This window comes from Lissotriton helveticus, chromosome 9 (genome assembly GCF_964261635.1).
Source record: "Lissotriton helveticus chromosome 9, aLisHel1.1, whole genome shotgun sequence".
NCBI classification, from domain to species: Eukaryota; Metazoa; Chordata; class Amphibia; order Caudata; family Salamandridae; genus Lissotriton; species Lissotriton helveticus.
The window spans coordinates 581,187,500-581,211,014 of NC_136070.1; the positions used below are offsets into that span (position 1 = coordinate 581,187,500).

At 45.6% G+C, this 23,515-nt stretch overlaps 1 protein-coding gene across 1 annotated transcript in view; it reads left to right on the forward strand.

Annotated features, from left to right (window-relative positions):
• Window positions 1-23,515, forward strand: part of OTUB1 (OTU deubiquitinase, ubiquitin aldehyde binding 1) — a 114,254-nt gene that overhangs the window by 78,488 nt on the left and 12,251 nt on the right. The window contains exons 5-6 of the mRNA XM_078660547.1: window positions 4,009-4,093; window positions 5,366-5,560. Of these exons, the coding sequence (XP_078516673.1) occupies window positions 4,009-4,093; window positions 5,366-5,560 (280 nt within the window). The remainder of the gene's footprint in view (window positions 1-4,008; window positions 4,094-5,365; window positions 5,561-23,515) is intronic.

Here is a 23,515-nt window from a genome sequence, read left to right on the forward strand (position 1 = left end):
GCACACGCGATCTTCTTGAAAAATTTCAATTTATATTTTGGTATATTTGATTCTGATTGCTTGAATTAGTACCTAGAGTGCACACTTGCTGCGTTTATTTTCTTAAACTTTTCTAAAAGTGGCATTTTCAGAATTGTAATTTAAAATCCGATTTCACCATAAGTTAGGATTCTAAATTTTAATTCCAAAGACACCAAACTTGAACAGCTGATCTATTTCCATTTGGAAATAACACTTCTAAAATGCAATAAGGCAACTCCTGTGGGAGAGATGGGCCTTGCCGTAGTGAAAAATGAACTTAAGAGTTTTTTTCACTACCAAGACATGTGAAACTTAAAAGTACATGTCCCACATTTTATATAAATTGCACTTTGCCCTCTGGGCTGTCCAGGGCATACCCTAGAGGTGACATATGCATTAAAAAGGAAGGTTTGGAACTAGCAAAAGGTTTATTTTGCCAGGCCGAAATGGCAGTTTAAACTGCAAACACAGGCTCTGCAATGGCAGGCCTGAGACATGTTTAAAGGCTACTTAAGTGGGTGGCACAATCAGTGCCACATACCCACTAGTAGCTTTAAATAACAGGCCCTGCATACATTTAGTGCCACTTTACTAGGGACTTATAAGTAAATTAAATATGCCAATTAAGTATCAGAGCCAATTCTACCATGTTTTAAGGAGCGATCACAAGCACTTTAGCAATGGTTAAGTGCAGAGTCCTATGGCCAACAAAAATAAATTCACCAAAAAGGGAGGAGTAAAAGCTAAATGTTTGTAGAAGACTCTGAAGGGCCAGGTCCAACAATTAGCATATCAGTTTCTGAAAATACACATATTTCTTGTCAAATACCACATTCCATTTTAGGTAAGCAGTCCATTTTAAATAAGAAAACCCTTAAAAAACATACATTTCCTATTCAGAATACCAGCTTGTCATTTTTTTGTACTCACATGTACACATTCCACACATGAACAGATTCTTCTTTAAATGCCAAGGTATTACAACCATGAGCCATGGATGCGCATCTCAACGCTAAGGATTCCTTAATATGCCAACAGTGCTCTCCATTATACAATGGCCACCATTGTGGCAAGGCTGAACACCAGAATGAAGCGGATGGCCATCATATTTCAATCCTGGCCATTGTAATGTGAGCGGCGGCCACCGTTATGTCAGGGGTGGCTAAAATTAGACCATTCATGCTTTTAATATGCTAGTGATGCCTACCAGTGTGCCACGACTACACCACTAATGCCCAAAATATGTCCGGGATAACAGTTATTATGCCATTGTCACTACTATGCCATAATCAGACGATTGTGTCAGAGACGAACCCCTTATGATTGTGGGGGGCAATCATATATGTTTTGTGGTCCTTCATACCAGGCATAGCTTCCAGGTTGCAAAACTGTTTTTTAGGGAGGGGACACAGTCACACATGGGGACACACATAAAAGTGCACACATACACACAGACAAATGCATAAGGAGCTTCATTTTCTTTGCCATGGATTTATATGCTGCTCTCTCCTCACTCTTGGGCTAATCATGCACCCAAATAATACTTTCAATCTGGCTTGTGGCGTCCCACACTTGAGTGGATCAGCACTGGTTACTACTCAAGCTACTGCTAGCACTCTTCTTTCATAGCCCATTTTTCACACTCAAGGGGTGACAGACAGAGCATGTCATACAACATGGCCAATCTCCTTATCTCTTAGCTAGAGAGAGTGGAGCCAGGCAGTCATGTGACAGACACCATAGGAGGACACAGAGTGTGTTTGACTATTACCTTGAAGCCCTGCCATTGGTTTGGCTGTCTGCCACTCTGTGGATCTTGAGATGAGTAGTGCTGCTTTCTTTAATATGCACAGACCCTCCGAATGAGGGCTTGGCTTTCTCCTCTGAGAGATACTTACAAGGTACTCCTGGGCCACTCGTTGTAGACCCTTAACCTAAAGCTAGTACAGTATCTAAACCGCCAGTGGGCTACTAAGAAGTATATTGGAGAATTACAGTGGCATCTGGCATAGGTATGCCTCACAGAGGAGTGATCCTGAAAATACACCATTAAGCATAAAACATGCTAATTCTTTTGAACGTATGCAAAGGGTATGTAAAGTGTTATGTAAAAACACCTAATATAACATAGACACCAGATACATATTACACAGCATAAGTCAACAACCACATATTACACAGCATAACAGTCAACAACCACATACTATAGACATCAGCAACATATTTACTGAAGCTGCATAACCTAGCAGCATAACAAATAGCTAGATACCATAACAGAACAGCATGGATAGTAACGACATACCATAAAAGCAGCTAAGAGGAAGGTGGGGATTGTGGTGTCCGCTTACCTTTATGGTGTGTAATTCTGCAGTGTACTCTTGCCTATGGATAATGATGAATGGGAAGAGATGCAGAATCCGCCTACATCTCAGTACCCTCCCCCTCCTCATCCAGTGATCCTCTTTCTCCCACTCCAGATGGGCCTACAGGATGTTCATCAAATACAAAAAAAACAGGAGCTCTGAATGTAATGTGGGGTGGACCAAAGGAAAGGCCTGGCTGCTTCCACCCTCTTCTAGATTACTGCTGTTCCCAGTGTTCAGCAAAATTCAGCCCTTCTTCTGCCATAGAGTTCATTTAGGAAAACTAAATTGCGTTACTGAGGCCCATTACTGGTAATATGCCCACTGGCCAGTCCTGACAGTCATGATGGAAAGGGCTATTCATGCACGCAAAGAACCTCAGCCTTGACACTGGCCAGCGCCTCTTTCCTTGCAATGGGGCTGAATTGGGGTCCTGTAGTTAAACATGGTAGATAATAAGATTTTAAAACACTTGTAGCGCGATCTTGGCAAGCATGTCTGTTTTGCAGGAATACAGTACTCCACTTTTGCAACTGCTCTTTTACGCTTTTACCTCGGTCACCCCAGTTAGCTTTGTAAACTTGCTTTTGGTACTGATTCCATTCTGAATTTGCTAACATTATCAGACTGTTCAGGCTTTACCCTTTGCCAGAACACTGGAAAACCCAGAAAAAACACATTTCCCAAAATTGTTTTAATCATTCCATTGGGCCATCAGACGTTAAATAAGGCTGTTTACTTGGAAACCAAGATTAATTGATGGCTATATAATCCTTAGCTATTGTTCAGTGAAGGAGTTTTATCACAGCCCGAGAAATTAACAGAATGTTACGATCTCTTGTGCAATTACTGGTCTCGGTGCGACCCGAATGATAGCTTCACACTGTCTCATAACAACCAAGTCTGGCAAGTCAGTGCCCATGTGTACCACACTCATGTAGACCCGTACCAGTGAATATACCTACCTGTCTGCCTTCTGCTGAGAGTCCCTTTTTCAGGTAGCACCATGCCTGGCTCTGCATCTGGATCAAGGCAGATATAAAATCCAGGAAGTGTGCAGACAGGATGGACCCTATCATAGGTTGGCGAGGCTCAGCTCTTTTTGGGCTCGAAGTATGTATTATTGTGCTTGCAATATAGTAAAACTAAAATGGGAAGAATTGGTTTTCTTTTTGGCCCCAAGTACCAAAGAAGGAGTTTGTGTGAAATACTGATTGGAGAGACAAAAGATACCTAGCAGTGTTATAGGCCAGTGTGAAGAGCATTTGAATATTCTGTTCAAATAAGATAAGATGGTGCAGTTAAGGGCATGGCATTTTTCAGAAGTGAGTTAAAAATTGATAGTTTTGATTTGTTTACCTATATGAGAAGAAATGAACATTCTGATTCTAAAAGTAAGTCCTGTGATGTTTATAAGTGGCAAACCATAATCTAGTATTGCACAAACATCAATTCATTCATTTCAAGCAGAGGTGGGTGTAGGAGAGATGTTTATTACTGCTAACCTGACCATGCAAGATTTTATTTAGGGGTCAAGGAGAGAGACAACATGCAGGCCTTACTGCAGAACATGTCAGTCAAAAAGTAAACTCTTGTCTCTTTGTATTTTTTTTTGTGTCTCCAGGTTCAAAATAATAGCTGCCAAAAGCAAAGAGGATCTTGTAAACCAAGGCTTTACAGAGTTCACCATTGAAGATTTCCACAATACAGTGAGTCCCATGGAGAATGGTAGGGGTGTCTGGCAGAGTTGGCGAGGAAGTAGCTTCCATTGTTTATCCTACTGCATTGCTATGTATTTTCTTTTGGCGATTGGCCATAGTTTTGTGCTCAGTATGTGTAGGGCATTGAATGCTCTTCCATTACACATTAAAACCCTGCCCAATCTGTTGGCCTTTAGGTAGGCATTAAAAACATTGCTCTTCTCTTCCTGTTAAACTTTTTTTTTGGCTTTTCTCCTGCTTGTTTCTTTAGCTAGCGCCACAACACCCTTTTTAGGTCTCGCGTGGCATCGGGTGCGCACTCGAGCTCGCAAGATTTAATGACTTTAGTGTACTTCACTAGAGAGGATTAAGCCCCGCCCCTCTTCTCCAATGGCTGGCCTCCTAAACGGTGGCCAGCCATTGGAGAAGAGTTCCTAGTGACGTTCTTCTTTCGATCTAAGCCCCGTCCTTTTCAGATTGGGGGCGTGTTTTTTTACTTTCTTTCTAGGCTGTAAACAACAGTCAAATACACGCCCCCCAGTCTGAAAAGGACGGGGCTTACAGACAAAAGGCTTTTCTTTTCTCTCGTGCTTCCAAAGCACTCGCTGCAGCATTTTCTTTTTTAAAGAAAACCTTGTTTGTGTTGGCAGTCACGGGAGGACGGCGCTGATTTCCTTGGCACCAGCCCCTGTGGCCTGTGTGTGTTGCGGAGCAGCGCTGCCTGCCCTCCCGGCCCCCAGCCCCAGGGAGCGCGAACATTACTGTGGTTATCTCTCTTTTCACTTCAGAATCTCCTGATTTTATCACAAATATAAAATACATCTATGCCATAAAATAAATGATCCCTCTTCTTCTGGAACACGTGAGGAGAGATCTCCAATGCAGAGGGGCGTAGACGGGAAGAGGGGGGTCACTTCGGGAATTCCCCATACCTTTCAGATTCCGTTGGAATGTTCCATCTCTTCTGGGCGCGAGGGGTGTTGAAGTAGCATGGGACTGGCATCTCCAAACTCTTAATTCTGTTATTTGAAGAGCTTGGCCCACGTCATTGCCAATGTCAGAGCACTTTACAAAGATGTCAACATCTATACAATGTATAATTACATTACCTGCATAAAGATAAGGAAAGCCAAAGCAATATTTGAAAGAAGCGCCTTCCGAAGTTATCGTCATAGCGGGGTAATGGATGTGAGTGTGGGGTGGGGGGGAATGCAGGGGCTGGATACGTGTTTGAATCTGTGACTCCAATGTCTTCCTCCAATGTGTGTCCTTTTCATTCAGTTCATGGACCTCATCGAGCTAGTGGAAAAGCGCATGCCCCTGACCGACCTGCTTGCTGCCTTCAATGACCAAGGCATCTCGGACTACTTGGTGGTGTACCTTCGACTGCTGACCTCAGGCTACCTGCAACGGGAGCACCACTTCTTTGAACACTTCATTGAGGGTGGTCGCACTGTCAAGGAGTTCTGCCAACAGGTAACGATGCTTCTCGGTCCTTGCCTTGTGCCTCTCTGTAGCAATGCTAGAGTTTGTAGCAGGAGCTCACTGCAGATACCTAGTGCAACCAAGGCAGTTGCTATATATTGTCATGAGAAAGGTGCTTTGCCATCACCCCCCATGACCCTTCAGAACAAGTAGCATTTAAGGTGTATATTTTCTCCACTCGGTTATCCCAGGATCCTCTCTCACTTGTTGAAATGTTCATATGCCCTGAGTCACGTTTCTACTAAAGGCTTTTGGTGGACTCACTTTACAAACCCCGAAAGATATGCATTTGTTCTTTGTGCAGAACCTCACTTAGCCAGCAAGGACAGCTGAACATAATCTGGTCTGTCCTTGTGCATCTACTTTGTTTTGACCTCTGTCAGCATATTGGTAGACTAAGCCTTAGCTTGTGGATCAAAAGTGGGGTTTTCTGCCCTACAATAATATGTAGGGAGTCTGTTGCTAGAGAGCAAACTGCTTGTTATGGTTGTTTCTTGCGAAAATCATATGTACCCCCTCAGGTTAAAGAACTTTTTATTTCACCATTTTCCTCATGTGGAAATTATTATCTTCTTTCCTGATGGTGGAAGAAATTCAAATGCTGACACTTTAGACCCAGAGGTGGCCACCATCCAAATAAGGTCTTCATTTTGGGAAGGCAAGCGGTGCGATGAATGATCACATAGTTCATCTAAGGAGCGTCTAAGTCATATTCTGGGACGTTTTTTGCTCAATGTCTGTGTGATACTTTCATAGCCCGGCTATTTATTAGGGGCTCAAAATAGTCCCTGAAATGAAAATGCACATAATGTACATCAAGAAGTCAGATTATGATAAGCACAATTAAAACCAAAAGTAAAGTCCGATTTTGCAGACCTTAAAAAGTTAATAAAAAATGTTCAGACTTCACAAAAAATATCTGAGTGATACTTTCATAGCCCGGCTATTTATTAGGGGCTCACGATAGTCCATGAAATGAAAATGCACATAATGTACATCAAGAAGTCAGATTATGATAAGCACAATTAAAACCAAAAGTAAAGTCCGATTTTGCAGACCATAAAAAGTTAATAAAAAATGTTCAGACTTCACAAAAAATATCTGATTGCATTTCAAATAAAAAACCTCAATTGCTCGCAAGTGCGAATTAATAACCGTATGTGATTAAAACAGCTTAAAAAAATGTAGTCATAAATACCATTAAAACAAGCAATCCGTCAATATATATGAATTGGTACACTTCACGTCTAACCCACATTTACAAATCCCCTCAATTTCTTCTAGGAGTCTTGCCAACTCCGGGGTGTAAAAAATGGGTGAAGTCAATTCTAAATGTTTTTAATTGGAGGCCTCATTTTTGGATTCAGGAGAGGGTAAGTATGTGGAAATACTGTATCTGCTTGCCATGAATCGTTTAAAAAGATAATGGAGCTCTTGGAGCTCTTCTCTATTAAATAAATCAAATCATATTTCTAGGAACCACTTCAACCCTAGAGCACAATTCAAGTTTTTACAGACCAAATTGTTCGTAATATGGAGGCATCTAGAGAAAACTGCTTTGCAATTACAACCAACTGCTCTCCCAGCCTCTTAGCCCACTTTAAATCACTATTCACAATTTCATCTCTGCAAAATATAGCAATTTTAGCGTGCATGGAATTTACAAATCCATTCCAAAGTCGTAAGGTTTACAGTGTACTTGTACAACGTTCTGAGGTTAATCTGGGTTCCAACTTTATTGCTTGGAATATTGAAGATGTAGATAGACACAACAGAATTTTCAAGCATTGCCCTTCAATCAAATTCCAATCCTGTTTTCCACCCATACAGAGGATCTTGCCACCATATAACAGATTGGTTTGCACCATCACTTCAAAAACAGGTGGTAAAGAAGAGCCATCAAAATTGTTATTCAATTTATGTAGCTTGGAAATGATTGGTCAAGCCTGTGAATTTAGAATACCGATAAGCATATTCCAGGATGCTTTATTATTAAAATTCATGGCTAAATATCTGTAAGAGATTTCCTCCACTTTAGCTTAACCAACATACTAATGAAAGGAATTAATGTTGGCCCCAAATCAGATTGTTTTAGTCTCGTCCATAGTAATAATTAACTTTTTAAATTTGCAATATTTATAAAATGCTCTTAACTTCCTTTAGAGTCCTAGTTGAGTCAAGTCAATAATTACAAGGCTGTATGCGTACATAGAACATGATGGCTTCCCATCCTGGGTGAAAAAGTTGTTCTTAAAAGGGTAGTGGGAAGATCATGTAAACAAAGTGGAAAAAATGTGGGGGGCTAAAACAGTCTTGATGTAGACCAGCGCTTTTTAACCTGTGGTCCTGGAACCCCTGGGTGTCCACGAAGCTCACTCCGGGGTTCACCGACTGGTTCGGAAATTAATTTAAACAGGTTAATAAAGTGTGTATAAATAAAGAAGCAATATGTAAAGTAGAGCATCTTAAAAGGTTCTGTAAATGTGAAGTAATCTGAGATTCAAAGACTAGAAATTAGGTTGGCATATTCAGATTGATTTGTGAGGCAGTGCAAGTGCATCAAATAGAAAATAGTTTGGACAATGAGTTGCATTAATTTATTTTTGAAAAGATCCACCCTTCCTATTAAAATTGTGTGGTTTTTTTTATTATTGGGAATTCAATAAAATATTTCATCGTTTTCCATTGTTTTGGGATTTAAAACATCAAATTTGCTTATTCCAGAATCCCCGGCTTCCAGTAATAACTCCGTGGGAGCCCCCAGATTGGAATTATTATTCGGTGTGGTCCCATGGATTCCAGTAATGATTAAGTGGGGGTACACAGAAGTGAAAAAGGTTAAGAACCACTGGAATATTTTTTAGTCAAGAAGCTACTTAAATCTAATTCCACCCATGACCAATTCCCCTGCGGAGTTCTTGCAGTATTGATAATAAAACTTGAGTATTTTCAATTCCTTTAATTTCTACCAGACTATGACGAGGACGACCAATTCAAATTGCTGTGCAAAAACTGAAAAAACCCAGCAAAATAATTTGCCTCTTACCTCCATCGACTAACATACATTTTTCTGTAAGCTAAAGCAGTGGTCTGCTATTGAATGACCTGCTTTAAGCCCACCTTACTTAATGGGGATTAATTCATGGATCTCAATCCAATATTTCATAGATTTGAGTATTCTCTTTCCGTAAACCTTTACACCTAAATCCATAAGACTTATAAGTCTATAATTTTCCGAGGCAGAGGAATCATCCTCCTTAAAAATTGGTTTTATAATTGACCCGTTCCAAGTTTCAGGGAAATGTTCATTTATTATTACATGACTAAATAAAAGCACATAAATCATTGCTCTCCAGTCAACAGTTGGATTCAATTATGATTGCTAGTAGCTCGTTACATACATATTCAACTGATTGGTAATTCAGAGTGCCCCTTGCTATACATTTCCTCCAGGTGTTTATCCAAGAATTGTTTGGATCTATACAAACTACCATGACCTGTTTCCTACCCTTGCCGTGCTGAACTAGTCTTCGACACTCGGTGGTATGTTTGGATGAGATAGCTGATAGCATCTGTTCCCAGTTAGCATTATAAGAGTGCCCCCTTTTCCCCCTATAACATGGACATATATTATGATCTTAATCAAATATATTCCTCCTCTTGCAACATTTCTTTGGCTATCCTCCTCCTCTACTTTAACCTTCTTGGGTTGTTTTGAAACATCGACAGTATGAATCAAACCATCCCAAAATGATTACATTTTTTTTCCTTGACTTGACCTGTCCAATTTCTTCAATTTTCAAGAGATGACCACCTCTGTTAATACTCCATTACACCAGACAATTATTTTATGGTCCAATATTTCCAGACTATTCCAATTTACACTTGTCTGGAGTTGTTCCTCATTTATGCAAATTGATAAACGCCTCAGAACTTCCACATGAAGAGGAAACACCTTTTGATGTAAACTTGTTACATAGACTTTTAGCTATGCTCTTTATGGAAGGTGAACACTACCTTCCTGATCCACAACATGGAGCGTGAACAAGACCCGTACGGGTATCAGAGCGCTGTACAAAGGAGCAAAAGCATAAAGGGACATATAAGGTACCAGAAAAGCAACAAAAGACATAGGGAGCACGTGCAAAAACAGAATAGCAATTTTGAACCGAGGTAACACTTTACAATATTTGGTTTGGAGGTGCACTCCTGTAGTTATATCCTTTTTAACTTTATTATAGCACACTTGTCAAAAATAATAATCAATCGGTGCGCCTCGGCTACGTGTGCTGTCTATACACGTTTACTGAAATTGTATCATAACAAACTGTGTTTGAAATAAAATTTTGTTGTAAGGCAATAGGACCTGGTACCATTAACATGGTACTAAATGTAATGAACTAATTACGTACTATATATAAAGAAATAAATGCTTAAACAGTAGAGCATGAAATAGATTGAAGTCGACATTGTGATTCATTTTGGGAAGAACTTCGGTTCGCAATGAACAGTGCACTCTGCAATCAAGTCTGTGAACTTCTTATAATTTAATAAACCTAGGTACCAACTCATCTTGTGGAACATGTGAAGTTCCAGCAGCGCAACATATCTCATAGGGCAACTGAAGAGACAAAAATTAGAACTTTTGAACAATAGTAACAAAGAGTGTCAACAGGAAATAGAAGTTACAATGACTATGGTACTATTGCTCTAAATGGTCATTCAAGGTAACCATTTGACATGTTTTTTTAACTAGGCGTTAGAGAGATTTAATCGGATTTTGGGAGGAAGAGCGTTCCATATTCTTGGTGGCAGACCAGGGAAAGTACGATTGTATGTTCTTTTCTTTATGCATTTGGGAGGTTTCAACAGGAGGTTGTTAGAGCTTCTTAGGTTCCGATTGAACCCGAAAGTTCAAGTTTATTTGCCAGGTACAGGGGGGTGTTGTAGTGAATAAGTGTGTGCGTCAGGCAAGCTATCTTAAAACGTATCCTTGCTACGATAGACAGCCAGTTTAATTGCATTATGTCCGGTGTGAAGTGGTCATATTTTCTGGAATCAGTGGTGAGTCTAGCCAAAAAATACAGAGTAGCTCTAAGAAGTGCCCATCTAGCTTTAGGTAACCCAGCTAGGGTCACCAATCCATATTCCAAGCGTGAGATAACTAGGGATTCGACTGCAGACTGAATGTCTTCAGGAGGCAAGAAGGCCTTTATTTTCCTTAAAGTGTTGAGCTGATGATTGGCTCCCCTTATAGTTGCACTGATGTGTTCTTGCATATTCAGGTATTTTCCGAAGTTATACCTAACGATATCGCAGAATCAACAACATGAGGGGTGCAGTGAGCGCTGTAAGTTGTTTGAGTCAGTCTTGAGTGGGTGGAGAGTGATTGTGGGGGCAATCAGGAGGAATTCTGTTTTGAGAGTATTTCGCAAAAGATGATTGAGCTAACCATTGTTGAGTTTTAAGCAACTCACAGTTTAGAGAATTTGTCATCTGGTGAAACCGTTTTCAAATACAGTTGAGTGCCGTCAGCATACATATGGAATTGAATGTTGGAAAGGTTCAAAATTTAGATGAAAAAGTTGAAAAACATGGACGAGAGAGTGGAACCTTGAGGCACTCTAACTGTGAACGAGGTACTGGTTGCAAGGGAATGGTTGACTTTGATTCTTTGCGTTCTGTTTCGCAGGAACTAGGCAAACCAATTAAGACAGGGCTCGTTAGCCCCAACCTTTTTTGAAGAAGACCAATCAGGTTTTCATGTTTGCCCATGTCACATGTTGAGGACAAATCAAGAAGGATCAGAAGACAATGTACATTCGGGTCAAGAGATCTCAAGGCATCATCAACAATGTGAATTAGGGCTGTTTCAGTACTGTGATCCACTCTGAAACCTGACTGGTAAAGGTCAAGGAGTTGAACCTTCTCAATGTGTTTGCAGAGCTGTGTGAGAACGCATTTCTCAAGCAGTTTGCCTAAAGTGATGATATTCGCGATTGGCTGGAAACTGTTATTTATTTTGAAGGTTTTGTATAGTGCGAACAAGACCCTTGCCGGTATCAGAGCGCTTTACAGGGCAAATATAGGTGATAATTCATTGTATTTTTATGTATATGTCTATGTGAATACAATAGTGGAAATTATTACAAGATTGTATAAAAAAGTTCAGGTGAATTTGTACAAGAGAATAGATTTCACTTTGTTAAAAAAAAAAAGCAGCGGACGGGTTCACTCTAGTTTCTGGGGGCAAGGCGTTCCAAATCCTTGGAGCCATTCCTGAGAAGGTACAGTTGTAAGTTTTGTTCCTGGAAAATCGTTTTGGTTTCAGTAGAAGATTATCCGAATTTCTAGTAGTTCTGTTACCACACGATAGTATCAATTTCTCCGCTAAGTATTTCGGGGTTTTGTGATGCAATGCCTTGTGTGTCATACAGGTGATTTTCAAATGGATTCTGGCCTCAAAAGGTAGCTAGTTGAGGGCACGAAGGTCAGGGAATATGTGACAGTTTCTTTTGGAGCCTGCGATGAGTCTAGCGGCTGCATTGATTGAGGCTCTTAAAGGGGTGGTCGTTGATCTGGGAAGGCCGCAGAGAGCGACCCTCCCTTAGTCCACTCTGGGGATTACTAAAGTTTGAACTGCCTGTTTAAAGTAATTTGCAGGTATGAAAGGTTTCAGTTTTCTCAGGGTGTTCATCTGAAAATGTCCTACTTTAGTTGCAGCGCTGATGTGATTCTTCATATTTAGCTTATTGTCCAGGGTTATTCCTAGCGCTTTTGCAGAATCAATGATGAGAGATTGACCATTGAGTACTGTTAGGTGCTTCATCCACTTGCAGATGATGGTTGTTTGGCTGGGGGGAGCGATTTAAGTGGAATTCAGTTTTGAGGATGTTTAGTTTTAAGTAGATTTTTGCCAGCCAGGTCTGTGTTTTTTGGAGCGTTGAATTAAGGGACTTGATGTCTTCAAGAGAGTGGACCTTAATGTAGAGTTGTGTGTTGTCGGCGTACATGTGGTATTGGATATTTGAGGAGTTGAGAAGCTCGGTGAGTGGTTTCATAAACCGATTGAAGAGTGTCTGGGAGAGGTAAGATCCCTAGGGTACTCCCAAAGTGACTGGGGTGGGCTTGGATAAAGATTTTTGGAGGAAGGAAGTGAACCAGTTTAGCACCGTTCCAGATAGTCCCATTCTGTGTTTCAAGAGGTCTATTAAGTTGTCGTGTTTGACTGTATCGAAGGCTGAGGATAAGTCAAGCAGGATTTGCAGACAGGCTTTGTTTTGATCCAGTATTTGTAATGCGTCATCTATTATGTGGGTCCTGATCGAAAACCTGATTGGAAGTGATCGAGCAGGTTGAAGTGTTCTATGTGGTTACTAAGCTGCGTGTGAACACATTTTTCTAGTAGTTTGGCCAGGGTCAGGATGTTGGATATTGGGTAATAATTAGAATTTGCCTAGCCTTAGTGCTGGTAAGTTCCAATTCTATTAAGGACTCGGAGGCGAGGATTATGCCTTTTTTTCTTCACATTTATTTTTCACAGCAGCAAGAAAGACCAAAAACTACTTTTCCCATGAACACTTGGGAAACAGGAAAAACAAACATAAGTCCTTTGTCTGTCTTCACAACACTGACAGCTCCCATCATGCTCCACTGCTGCTTCCTCTTTCTTCGCTCGAAGCCCAAGTTCAGGCAAACTCACGCATCTTGTTTGGGACCCTCATTCCCTGCAAAAGACCACACCGTCAAAACTGCACTTCCCTGTCGCATAGCAAGCACCTTAAAACATAACAGTGCAAAGCAACAGTATCCATGAATGCAAACTTCATAAACGCATTACTTACAGTACATACGGGGGGAGGGTCCGCTTCTTGGAAGCCATTGGGAGGGATAATCCTCGCCTCCGAGTCCTTAATAGAATTGGAACTTACCAGCACTAACGCTAGGCAAATTCTCATTCTATGGCAGGACCGGAGGCTTCGGATTATGCCAGTTCAAAGCTTGTCGACCACCAGCCGAGCCACTTCTAACACTGGCTTAAAGTAAAACCTCTTAAACGTGGAATCTGAGGACCAATCAGCCGCTCTCATCAGATCTTCTAGCCGAGCACCAAGTGCAAAAGCTTTGGAGGCCATAGCACCCCTCGCTGAATGCGCACCAAACTGTTTGGTGTCAATCCCCGCCTCCTGCATCACCCAACGCACCCATCTGGCGATTGTTGGGGAAGAAACAGCCTTGTACGGTTTCCGTAGGGCAATAAGAAGCTGACGTTCGCCCGGTGGCGATTTGGTCAAATCTTCGTAAGCACGGAGGCACTGCACCACACACAGTTTAGGGGAGTCTGGGAAAGCTGGGTATGAAATAACCCGTGTTAAGGTCTTAGTGCGCCTGCTCACTGTAAAAGTGACCCCGTCAGGGGAAAAAACTCTGGCCGTGATGTCAAGAGCTCGAACGTCCGAGACTCGCCTGCAGGACACCAGGCACAGCAACATCGCCAACTAAGCCGTGAGCTCTTTACGTGAAAGAAACCTGTTCGCTTGCCAGGACAGAAATAAGTTCAACACTCTATTAACGTCCCACAGGACAGAGTAACGCGGTTCCGGTGGCAGCGAAAGGCGGATCCCTCTCAAAAGCCTGCACACCAGCGGATGTTCCCCGATCGAGGAGCCCTGCACCGGATCATGACCCGCCGAGATTGCAGAGCGGAAAGTATTTATGGAACGGTAGGCAAGACCCTCTTCCGCCAATCCGGCAAGGAAGTTAAGGACATGCACTACATCCGTCCCCACGGGATCAAAACCCCGTCGCACACACCAACGACGCCATCTATGCCAGGCTGATCGGTATCTTAGTCGTGCTGACCGCCCAGGCCTTAGAAAGCAGGTCCTCTGCCTTTCCCGAAAGGCCTGGGAGAGACCAGCGACGCCGGAGATCCTCCAAGCCATCAGCCTCAGAGAGCCGTCCTGAACTAGCCGGTGGGGAATCCTGTCCGGATTGAGAAGGATATGAGGAGAGTGGGGGAAAGGATTGGAGAATCCCAGGAAAGTTCCAGAAGAACCGGAAACCACACTTGAGATCTCCACCATGGCGTAATCATCACCACCTGCGCCGACGGGCGACGCAACAACGCTGACACACGCGTTATCATCGAAAACGGGGGAAACGCATACCCCTGTTCGCCCGACCAGTCCTGAAGAAAGGCATCCGTCGCCTCCGCAGACGGGTCCGGGCGCCAACTGAAATACCTGGGCAGCTGTTGGTCCAGACGTGACGCAAACAGGTCCACTGAGAAGGGACCCCACCTGGCCATCAGCTGGGAGAACACTCGAGGATCCAGTTTCCACACGCTGGCATCCAATAGGTTATTTACAACAAGGGGTGGTGATGGACAGAGTCTCTGAATTAAGCAGAGTACTCTCACCCAGTCAAGAGATCAGGGCTAGATCCAACACCGTTTTTTAGCTCATTGCACCATCCCAGTTTCAGAACCTGGCTGTATGCAAATTAGTCTGTCCCTGGCCCAGTGCATCATGGGAACAGGGCAGACCAGACTACAAAAGCCAATTCTTACACTGGGAAGGAAACAAGCTTCCGGGGACCGGTTTCTGGCATTACAGCCGTCTTCGGCCCGGCTTGCTTGAATCCTGATGGTGCAATGAGCAAGGGACTCACATCTGAGTATACCCTTCCACGCTTAGGGTGGACAAAATTATTTACAACAAGGGGTGGTGATGGACAGAGTCTCTGAATTAAGCAGAGTACTCTCACCCAGTCAAGAGATCAGGGCTAGATCCAACACCGTTTTTTAGCTCATTGCACCATCCCAGTTTCAGAAACTGGCTGTATGCAAATTAGTCTGTCCCTGGCCCAGTGCATCATGGGAACAGGGCAGACCAGACTACAAAAGCCAATTCTTACACTGGGAAGGAAACAAGCTTCCGGGGACCGGTTTCTGGCATTACAGCCGTCTTCGGCCCGGCTTGCTTGAATCCTGATGGTGCAATGAGCAAGGGACTCACATCTGAGTATACCCTTCCACGCTTAGGGTGGACAAAATTATTTACAACAAGGGGTGGTGATGGACAGAGTCTCTGAATTAAGCAGAGTACTCTCACCCAGTCAAGAGATCAGGGCTAGATCCAACACCGTTTTTTAGCTCATTGCACCATCCCAGTTTCAGAACCTGGCTGTATGGAAATTAGTCTGTCCCTGGCACAGTGCATCATGGGAACAGGGCAGACCAGACTACAAAAGCCAATTCTTACACTGGGAAGGAAACAAGCTTCCGGGGACCGGTTTCTGGCATTACAGCCGTCTTCGGCCCGGCTTGCTTGAATCCTGATGGTGCAATGAGCAAGGGACTCACATCTGAGTATACCCTTCCACGCTTAGGGTGGACAAAATTATTTACAACAAGGGGTGGTGATGGACAGAGTCTCTGAATTAAGCAGAGTACTCTCACCAAGTCAAGAGATCAGGGCTAGATCCAACACCGTTTTTTAGCTCATTGCACCATCCCAGTTTCAGAACCTGGCTGTATGCAAATTAGTCTGTCCCTGGCCCAGTGCATCATGGGAACAGGGCAGACCAGACTACAAAAGCCAATTCTTACACTGGGAAGGAAACAAGCTTCCGGGGACCGGTTTCTGGCATTACAGCCGTCTTCGGCCCGGCTTGCTTGAATCCTGATGGTGCAATGAGCAAGGGACTCACATCTGAGTATACCCTTCCACGCTTAGGGTGGACAAAATTATTTACAACAAGGGGTGGTGATGGACAGAGTCTCTGAATTAAGCAGAGTACTCTCACCCAGTCAAGAGATCAGGGCTAGATCCAACACCGTTTTTTAGCTCATTGCACCATCCCAGTTTCAGAACCTGGCTGTATGCAAATTAGTCTGTCCCTGGCCCAGTGCATCATGGGAACAGGGCAGACCAGACTACAAAAGCCAATTCTTACACTGGGAAGGAAACAAGCTTCCGGGGACCGGTTTCTGGCATTACAGCCGTCTTCGGCCCGGCTTGCTTGAATCCTGATGGTGCAATGAGCAAGGGACTCACATCTGAGTATACCCTTCCACGCTTAGGGTGGACAAAATTATTTACAACAAGGGGTGGTGATGGACAGAGTCTCTGAATTAAGCAGAGTACTCTCACCCAGTCAAGAGATCAGGGCTAGATCCAACACCGTTTTTTAGCTCATTGCACCATCCCAGTTTCAGAACCTGGCTGTATGCAAATTAGTCTGTCCCTGGCCCAGTGCATCATGGGAACAGGGCAGACCAGACTACAAAAGCCAATTCTTACACTGGGAAGGAAACAAGCTTCCGGGGACCGGTTTCTGGCATTACAGCCGTCTTCGGCCCGGCTTGCTTGAATCCTGATGGTGCAATGAGCAAGGGACTCACATCTGAGTATACCCTTCCACGCTTAGGGTGGACAAAATTATCTACAACAAGGGGTGGTGATGGACAGAGTCTCTGAATTAAGCAGAGTACTCTCACCCAGTCAAGAGATCAGGGCTAGATCCAACACCGTTTTTTAGCTCATTGCACCATCCCAGTTTCAGAACCTGGCTGTATGCAAATTAGTCTGTCCCTGGCCCAGTGCATCATGGGAACAGGGCAGACCAGACTACAAAAGCCAATTCTTACACTGGGAAGGAAACAAGCTTCCGGGGACCGGTTTCTGGCATTACAGCCGTCTTCGGCCCGGCTTGCTTGAATCCTGATGGTGCAATGAGCAAGGGACTCACATCTGAGTATACCCTTCCACGCTTAGGGTGGACAAAATTATTTACAACAAGGGGTGGTGATGGACAGAGTCTCTGAATTAAGCAGAGTACTCTCACCCAGTCAAGAGATCAGGGCTAGATCCAACACCGTTTTTTAGCTCATTGCACCATCCCAGTTTCAGAACCTGGCTGTATGCAAATTAGTCTGTCCCTGGCCCAATGCATCATGGGAACAGGGCAGACCAGACTACAAAAGCCAATTCTTACACTGGGAAGGAAACAAGCTTCCGGGGACCGGTTTCTGGCATTACAGCCGTCTTCGGCCCGGCTTGCTTGAATCCTGATGGTGCAATGAGCAAGGGACTCACATCTGAGTATACCCTTCCACGCTTAGGGTGGACAAAATTATTTACAACAAGGGGTGGTGATGGACAGAGTCTCTGAATTAAGCAGAGTACTCTCACCCAGTCAAGAGATCAGGGCTAGATCCAACACCGTTTTTTAGCTCATTGCACCATCCCAGTTTCAGAACCTGGCTGTATGCAAATTAGTCTGTCCCTGGCCCAGTGCATCATGGGAACAGGGCAGACCAGACTACAAAAGCCAATTCTTACACTGGGAAGGAAACAAGCTTCCGGGGACCGGTTTCTGGCATTACAGCCGTCTTCGGCCCGGCTTGCTTGAATCCTGATGGTGCAATGAGCAAGGGACTCACATCTGAGTATACCCTTCCACGCTTAGGGTGGACAAAATTATTTACAACAAGGGGTGGTGATGGACAGAGTCTCTGAATTAAGCAGAGTACTCTCACCCAGTCAAGAGATCAGGGCTAGATCCAACACCGTTTTTTAGCTCATTGCACCATCCCAGTTTCAGAACCTGGCTGTATGCAAATTAGTCTGTCCCTGGCCCAGTGCATCATGGGAACAGGGCAGACCAGACTACAAAAGCCAATTCTTACACTGGGAAGGAAACAAGCTTCCGGGGACCGGTTTCTGGCATTACAGCCGTCTTCGGCCCGGCTTGCTTGAATCCTGATGGTGCAATGAGCAAGGGACTCACATCTGAGTATACCCTTCCACGCTTAGGGTGGACAAAATTATTTACAACAAGGGGTGGTGATGGACAGAGTCTCTGAATTAAGCAGAGTACTCTCACCCAGTCAAGAGATCAGGGCTAGATCCAACACCGTTTTTTAGCTCATTGCACCATCCCAGTTTCAGAACCTGGCTGTATGCAAATTAGTCTGTCCCTGGCCCAGTGCATCATGGGAACAGGGCAGACCAGACTACAAAAGCCAATTCTTACACTGGGAAGGAAACAAGCTTCCGGGGACCGGTTTCTGGCATTACAGCCGTCTTCGGCCCGGCTTGCTTGAATCCTGATGGTGCAATGAGCAAGGGACTCACATCTGAGTATACCCTTCCACGCTTAGGGTGGACAAAATTCTTGGATGGTGCAATGAGCTAAAAAACGGTGTTGGATCTAGCCCTGATCTCTTGACTGGGTGAGAGTATTCTGCTTAATTCAGAGACTCTGTCCCTCACCACCCCTTGTTGTAAATAATTTTGTCCACCCTAAGCGTGGAAGGGTATACTCAGACATGAGTCCCTTGCTCATTGCACCATCAGGATTCAAGCAAGCCAGGCCGAAGACGGCTGTAATGCCAGAAACCGGTCCCCGGAAGCTTGTTTCCTTCCCAGTGTAAGAATTGGCTTTTGTAGTTTGGTTTGCCCTGTTCCCATCATGCACTGGGACAGGAACAGACTAATTTGCATACAGCCAGGTTCTGAAACTGGGATGGTGCAATGAGCTAAAAAACGGTGTTGGATCTAGCCCTGATCTCTTGACTGGGTGAGAGTATTCTGCTTAATTCAGAGACTCTGTCCCTCACCACCCCTTGTTGTAAATAATTTTGTCCACCCTAAGCGTGGAAGGGTATACTCGGACATGAGTCCCTTGCTCATTGCACCATCAGGATTCAAGCAAGCCGGGCCGAAGACGGCTGTAATGCCAGAAACCGGTCCCCGGAAGCTTGTTTCCTTCCCAGTGTAAGAATTGGCTTTTGTAGTTTGGTTTGCCCTGTTCCCATCATGCACTGGGACAGGAACAGACTAATTTGCATACAGCCAGGTTCTGAAACTGGGATGGTGCAATGAGCTAAAAAACGGTGTTGGATCTAGCCCTGATCTCTTGACTGGGTGAGAGTATTCTGCTTAATTCAGAGACTCTGTCCCTCACCACCCCTTGTTGTAAATAAAGGCATCCAATAGGTGGCTAGAGTGCCTATCGGCCACCTCGTTCTGCCGACCTGGTAGATACTCCGCCGTGACGGACACCTGATGTTCCAGGCAAAAATGCCAAAAGTCCTTCGCCAGGTCCGCTAACGCCTCGGATCTGGTGCCACCTAGGTGATTGATATATCGGACCGCCGATACATTGTCCATCCGAAGTAGAACACAGGACTGCACTCTGTCCTTGGTCCAACACTGGACCGCGAAGGATCCCGCCAGTAACTCTAAGCAGTTGATATGCATCGATTGCTCGAGGGTGGACCAAGCGCCCCCAGTGGAGAAATCTCCACATCTGGCCCCCCAACCCGAACGACTGGCGTCGGACTCTATCACGATATCTGGGGCGGAGCCGAAAATCGCACGACCATTCTAGGCCTCCATGTGCGACAGCCACCACTGCATCACGTCCCTCACCTCCTCCGACAATGGAATCAGCTGAGAGTACGTGAGGCCTTTCCTGAGATGGAAAGCTTTCAGACGCTGCATGGCCCGATAATGAAGAGGGCCTGGGAAGATGGCCTGTATCGAAGACGATAGCAGGCCCACCAGCCGCGCAAGCTGACACAAGGCGATCATCGGTTTCGCCAGGGTCTGGCGCAACTCGTGCCTGATCTTCGCCATCTTCCTGGCGGGAAGACTCAAGGTGGAGGACACCGAGTCGATGTTGAACCCGAGAAAAGTCACGCACTGGGAAGGAACCAAAAGGGACTTCTTCTCGTTGATGACGAAGCCCAAACCTTGTAACAGGTCGATCGCAAATCGCAGCTGGGACACCAGCCGTACCCGACACTGATCCATGAACAACATGTCGTCCAAATACACTATCATTCTGATACCCTGCGCTCTCAAGGCCTCCACCGCCGGGCGTAACACCTTTGTGAAGCACCACAGGGCCGAGGAGAGCCCAAAAGGCAGCGTGGTGAATTCGTAAACTTGACCGTCCCACCGGAACTGGAGGAAACGCCGGTGAGGAGGAAAGACCGGGACCGCCAAATAGGCGTCCTTCAAGTCTAGCCTGACCATCCAGTCCGACGGACGCAGCACATCCCGCAGAAGGTGGATACCCTCCATCTTGAAATGGCGATACACCAGCCATTCGTTGAACTCCTTCAGATTGATGACCGGTCGACGACCCCCGTCGACCAAAAAAAGGTTGCTGAGGAAACCGCCTGAATGTTCGCAAGCGCAACAAATAGCCCCTTTGTGGAGGAGGGCGGCAACCTCTTCGCGCACCAAGTCTGCATCGCGCTGCGAGAAAGTAATGGGGCGTGGACGTTGAAGCTGACACGGATGGCCATGGAACTCCAGCTGGAAGCCCTGAACCGTCTGCAGCACCCAAGCATCGCTTGTAAGGGAAAACCATGCAGGGAGAAACTGCGCTAAGCGCCGCCCTACCCGCAAACTCGCAGAGGGTAACACACTCACCTCTTCCAACACCTTGTTGCTGGCCTCTCTGGCCTCGGAACCTCTGTCCTCTTGTGGGATAAAAGTTGTTGAAGCGGGCGTTGTCTTGAAATTGCCCACGTCCGGAGCCTTGTCCTCTGTCTGCGCTGTTGCCCCGGCTGAACGAGCGGCCCCTGCCACGTTCGGCCTTGTCAAAAACACGAGGAGCAAAAACCTTTTTAATATTGGACTGAGCCCAGTCCAGGGAAGTAAACGTGGCAACAAATTTGCCGAGTTCCTTTATAAACGGGTCTCCGAACAGACCACCCTGCGCCACCGCGCCAGCCTCAGAGGATGCGAGGTCACCCAACTTCGGGTCGATTTTAATCAACAGCGACCTCCTTCTCTCTGTAGAGAGAGCACAGTTAGCGTTGCCAAGGAAAATAATGGCGCGCTGGGCACAATTGGATAGAACTTCTGGGGAGATGAGATCACCCGACACCTTGGCTTCCTCGGCCGTGTCGAGGATCTTGGTCATAGGGCCAACCGCGTCCAACAGCTTGTCCTGGCAAGTACGCCAGGACCTATCTATACCCTTTCGGGGGTCCTTGACAAATTTAGCCAGAAAAGTTGCCATCTTGGAGTCAAAGCTACTTTCCCCTCTAAGGAAGGGCGGGGGCACTCCCCTCTAAGGCGGCTATGAGCATCCTTGTCAACAGGCTTACGGAGCCGGTTCGCCACATACTGGGCCACCTTATCACCAGGGACCCAGTCCGAAGACCTGGGGTGGACAATATCATCCGGGTCCAACATGTCTGAAGGACCCGCGGATGAGGAAGGCGGGACGGAAGCCACGACCTCGACGAGCAGGCCTCTTCCTCCGAATCCGGAGAGTCATCATCCTGCTGTGGCTCCGGAGACATAGTACGTGGGGAAGGGGGGGGGCGCCTCCGCAGGGAGGACGGGCACAGGTTGGGACGCTTCATGCGCCATAAACACGTTTTTAACCTTCGCAAACGCCGCCGGATCAACCCCGTCCTTACAAGGCTTCTTAGGGGGGGGTGGAGCCGGGGACGGATCGGGGTCTGGGGTTGGGGCAGGCGCGGGAATAAGGGAGGCAATCCTTGCATATGCCTCATCCAACCTCGCCGAAAGCCGCTGCTCCAGGGGGATCATGGCCTGATCCACCGCCCTATAGATGGAATCATCCACCGCTTGATAGAAGTCCTCATCCCATGAGGAATAACTCTGAGGGTCTTCCTCAGGGTACTGGCCTGACTCCCCCTGCATAGTGAGGTAAGTTGAGCTCAGCAGGATCAGAGGTACAGCCAGCCAATTCACAGCACCCTCACAGGTACTAAACGGTCCTGGGAGCAAGCCCAGAAGAATATGGGGGCACAAGGCACACACTTAAGGGACAAGCCCTGGGGACGCTGCAGCCCTTCAGATCACAGGGCAACACCCGGAAAAGCGCCCCCGCGCCACACACCAGCGCTATTCCGACCCCTCAGGGTGTCACTGTCACAAAAGCCATACAACCCTATGCAGGGCGTTCATGTGGGGTGATAAGCCTAATTGCGACCCAAACGGGTGTCAACCGGGTGGCCAGGGGTAGCAGCTGTCACTTGCCGCCAAAAGCGCGAAAAACGCCGATTTTTGAACGTTTTACAGCGCGATAACTAGCAAGGAGAAGCCTGCCCCCTAGCGGCGGAAGTAGCGCACCGCACTCCTAAGGGCCGAAAATCGCGTCAGGAGCGCTAAAAGCGTCCCGCGATTTCGAGGGGAATCTGTGGGGTGGAAACACACAAGCGCTGAGCCAGGGCACAAAACGAAATGAGAACAGTCCCCAAAACCTCAGGAGAGATAAGGAAAACACACTTAACTTGCTGAGCAGCGAAGGAAGAGGAAGCAGCAGTGGAGCATGATGGGAGCTGTCAGTGTTGTGAAGACAGACAAAGGACTTGTTTGTTTTTCCTGTTTCCCAAGTGTTCATGGGAAAAGTAGTTTTTCGTCTTTCTTGCTGCTGTGAAAAATAAATGTGAAGAAAGAAGGCATAATCCGAAGCCTCCGGTCCTGCAATAGAATCATTCAGGTCTGACAATGGTTTCTTTAAGATGGGGAATGCCTGAATAGCTTTGAGGATGTCTGGGATGGTTCCTTGCATAAGAGCGGTATTTATAAAAGTAGTCCATAGGGGCATTAGCATTGGAATGAAGACTTAAGTAGGTTGCTGGGAAGAGGGTCTGTTAGGATCCGCTAAGTCTGCGTTTGGCTTTTTTTGGGATGGAAATGACTTGACTTATTTTGAGGCAGTCGGGAATCTTACCCTGCATGAGAGATTCATGAATAATCAGGGACCTGGGTGGAAGAATGGCTGATGTGAGTTCTTTGAAAACGTGGCGGGTAGAGGATCGTTGAAGTGATTGGAAGGTTTAAGCCATCAATTGGAGCAGCTCCGTAACATCTGGAAGTAGAAGGAATTCCATGTTGCATTCTTTTTAGGAGGGTAAACTGTGGGGTAGGAAGTAGGTGCTCT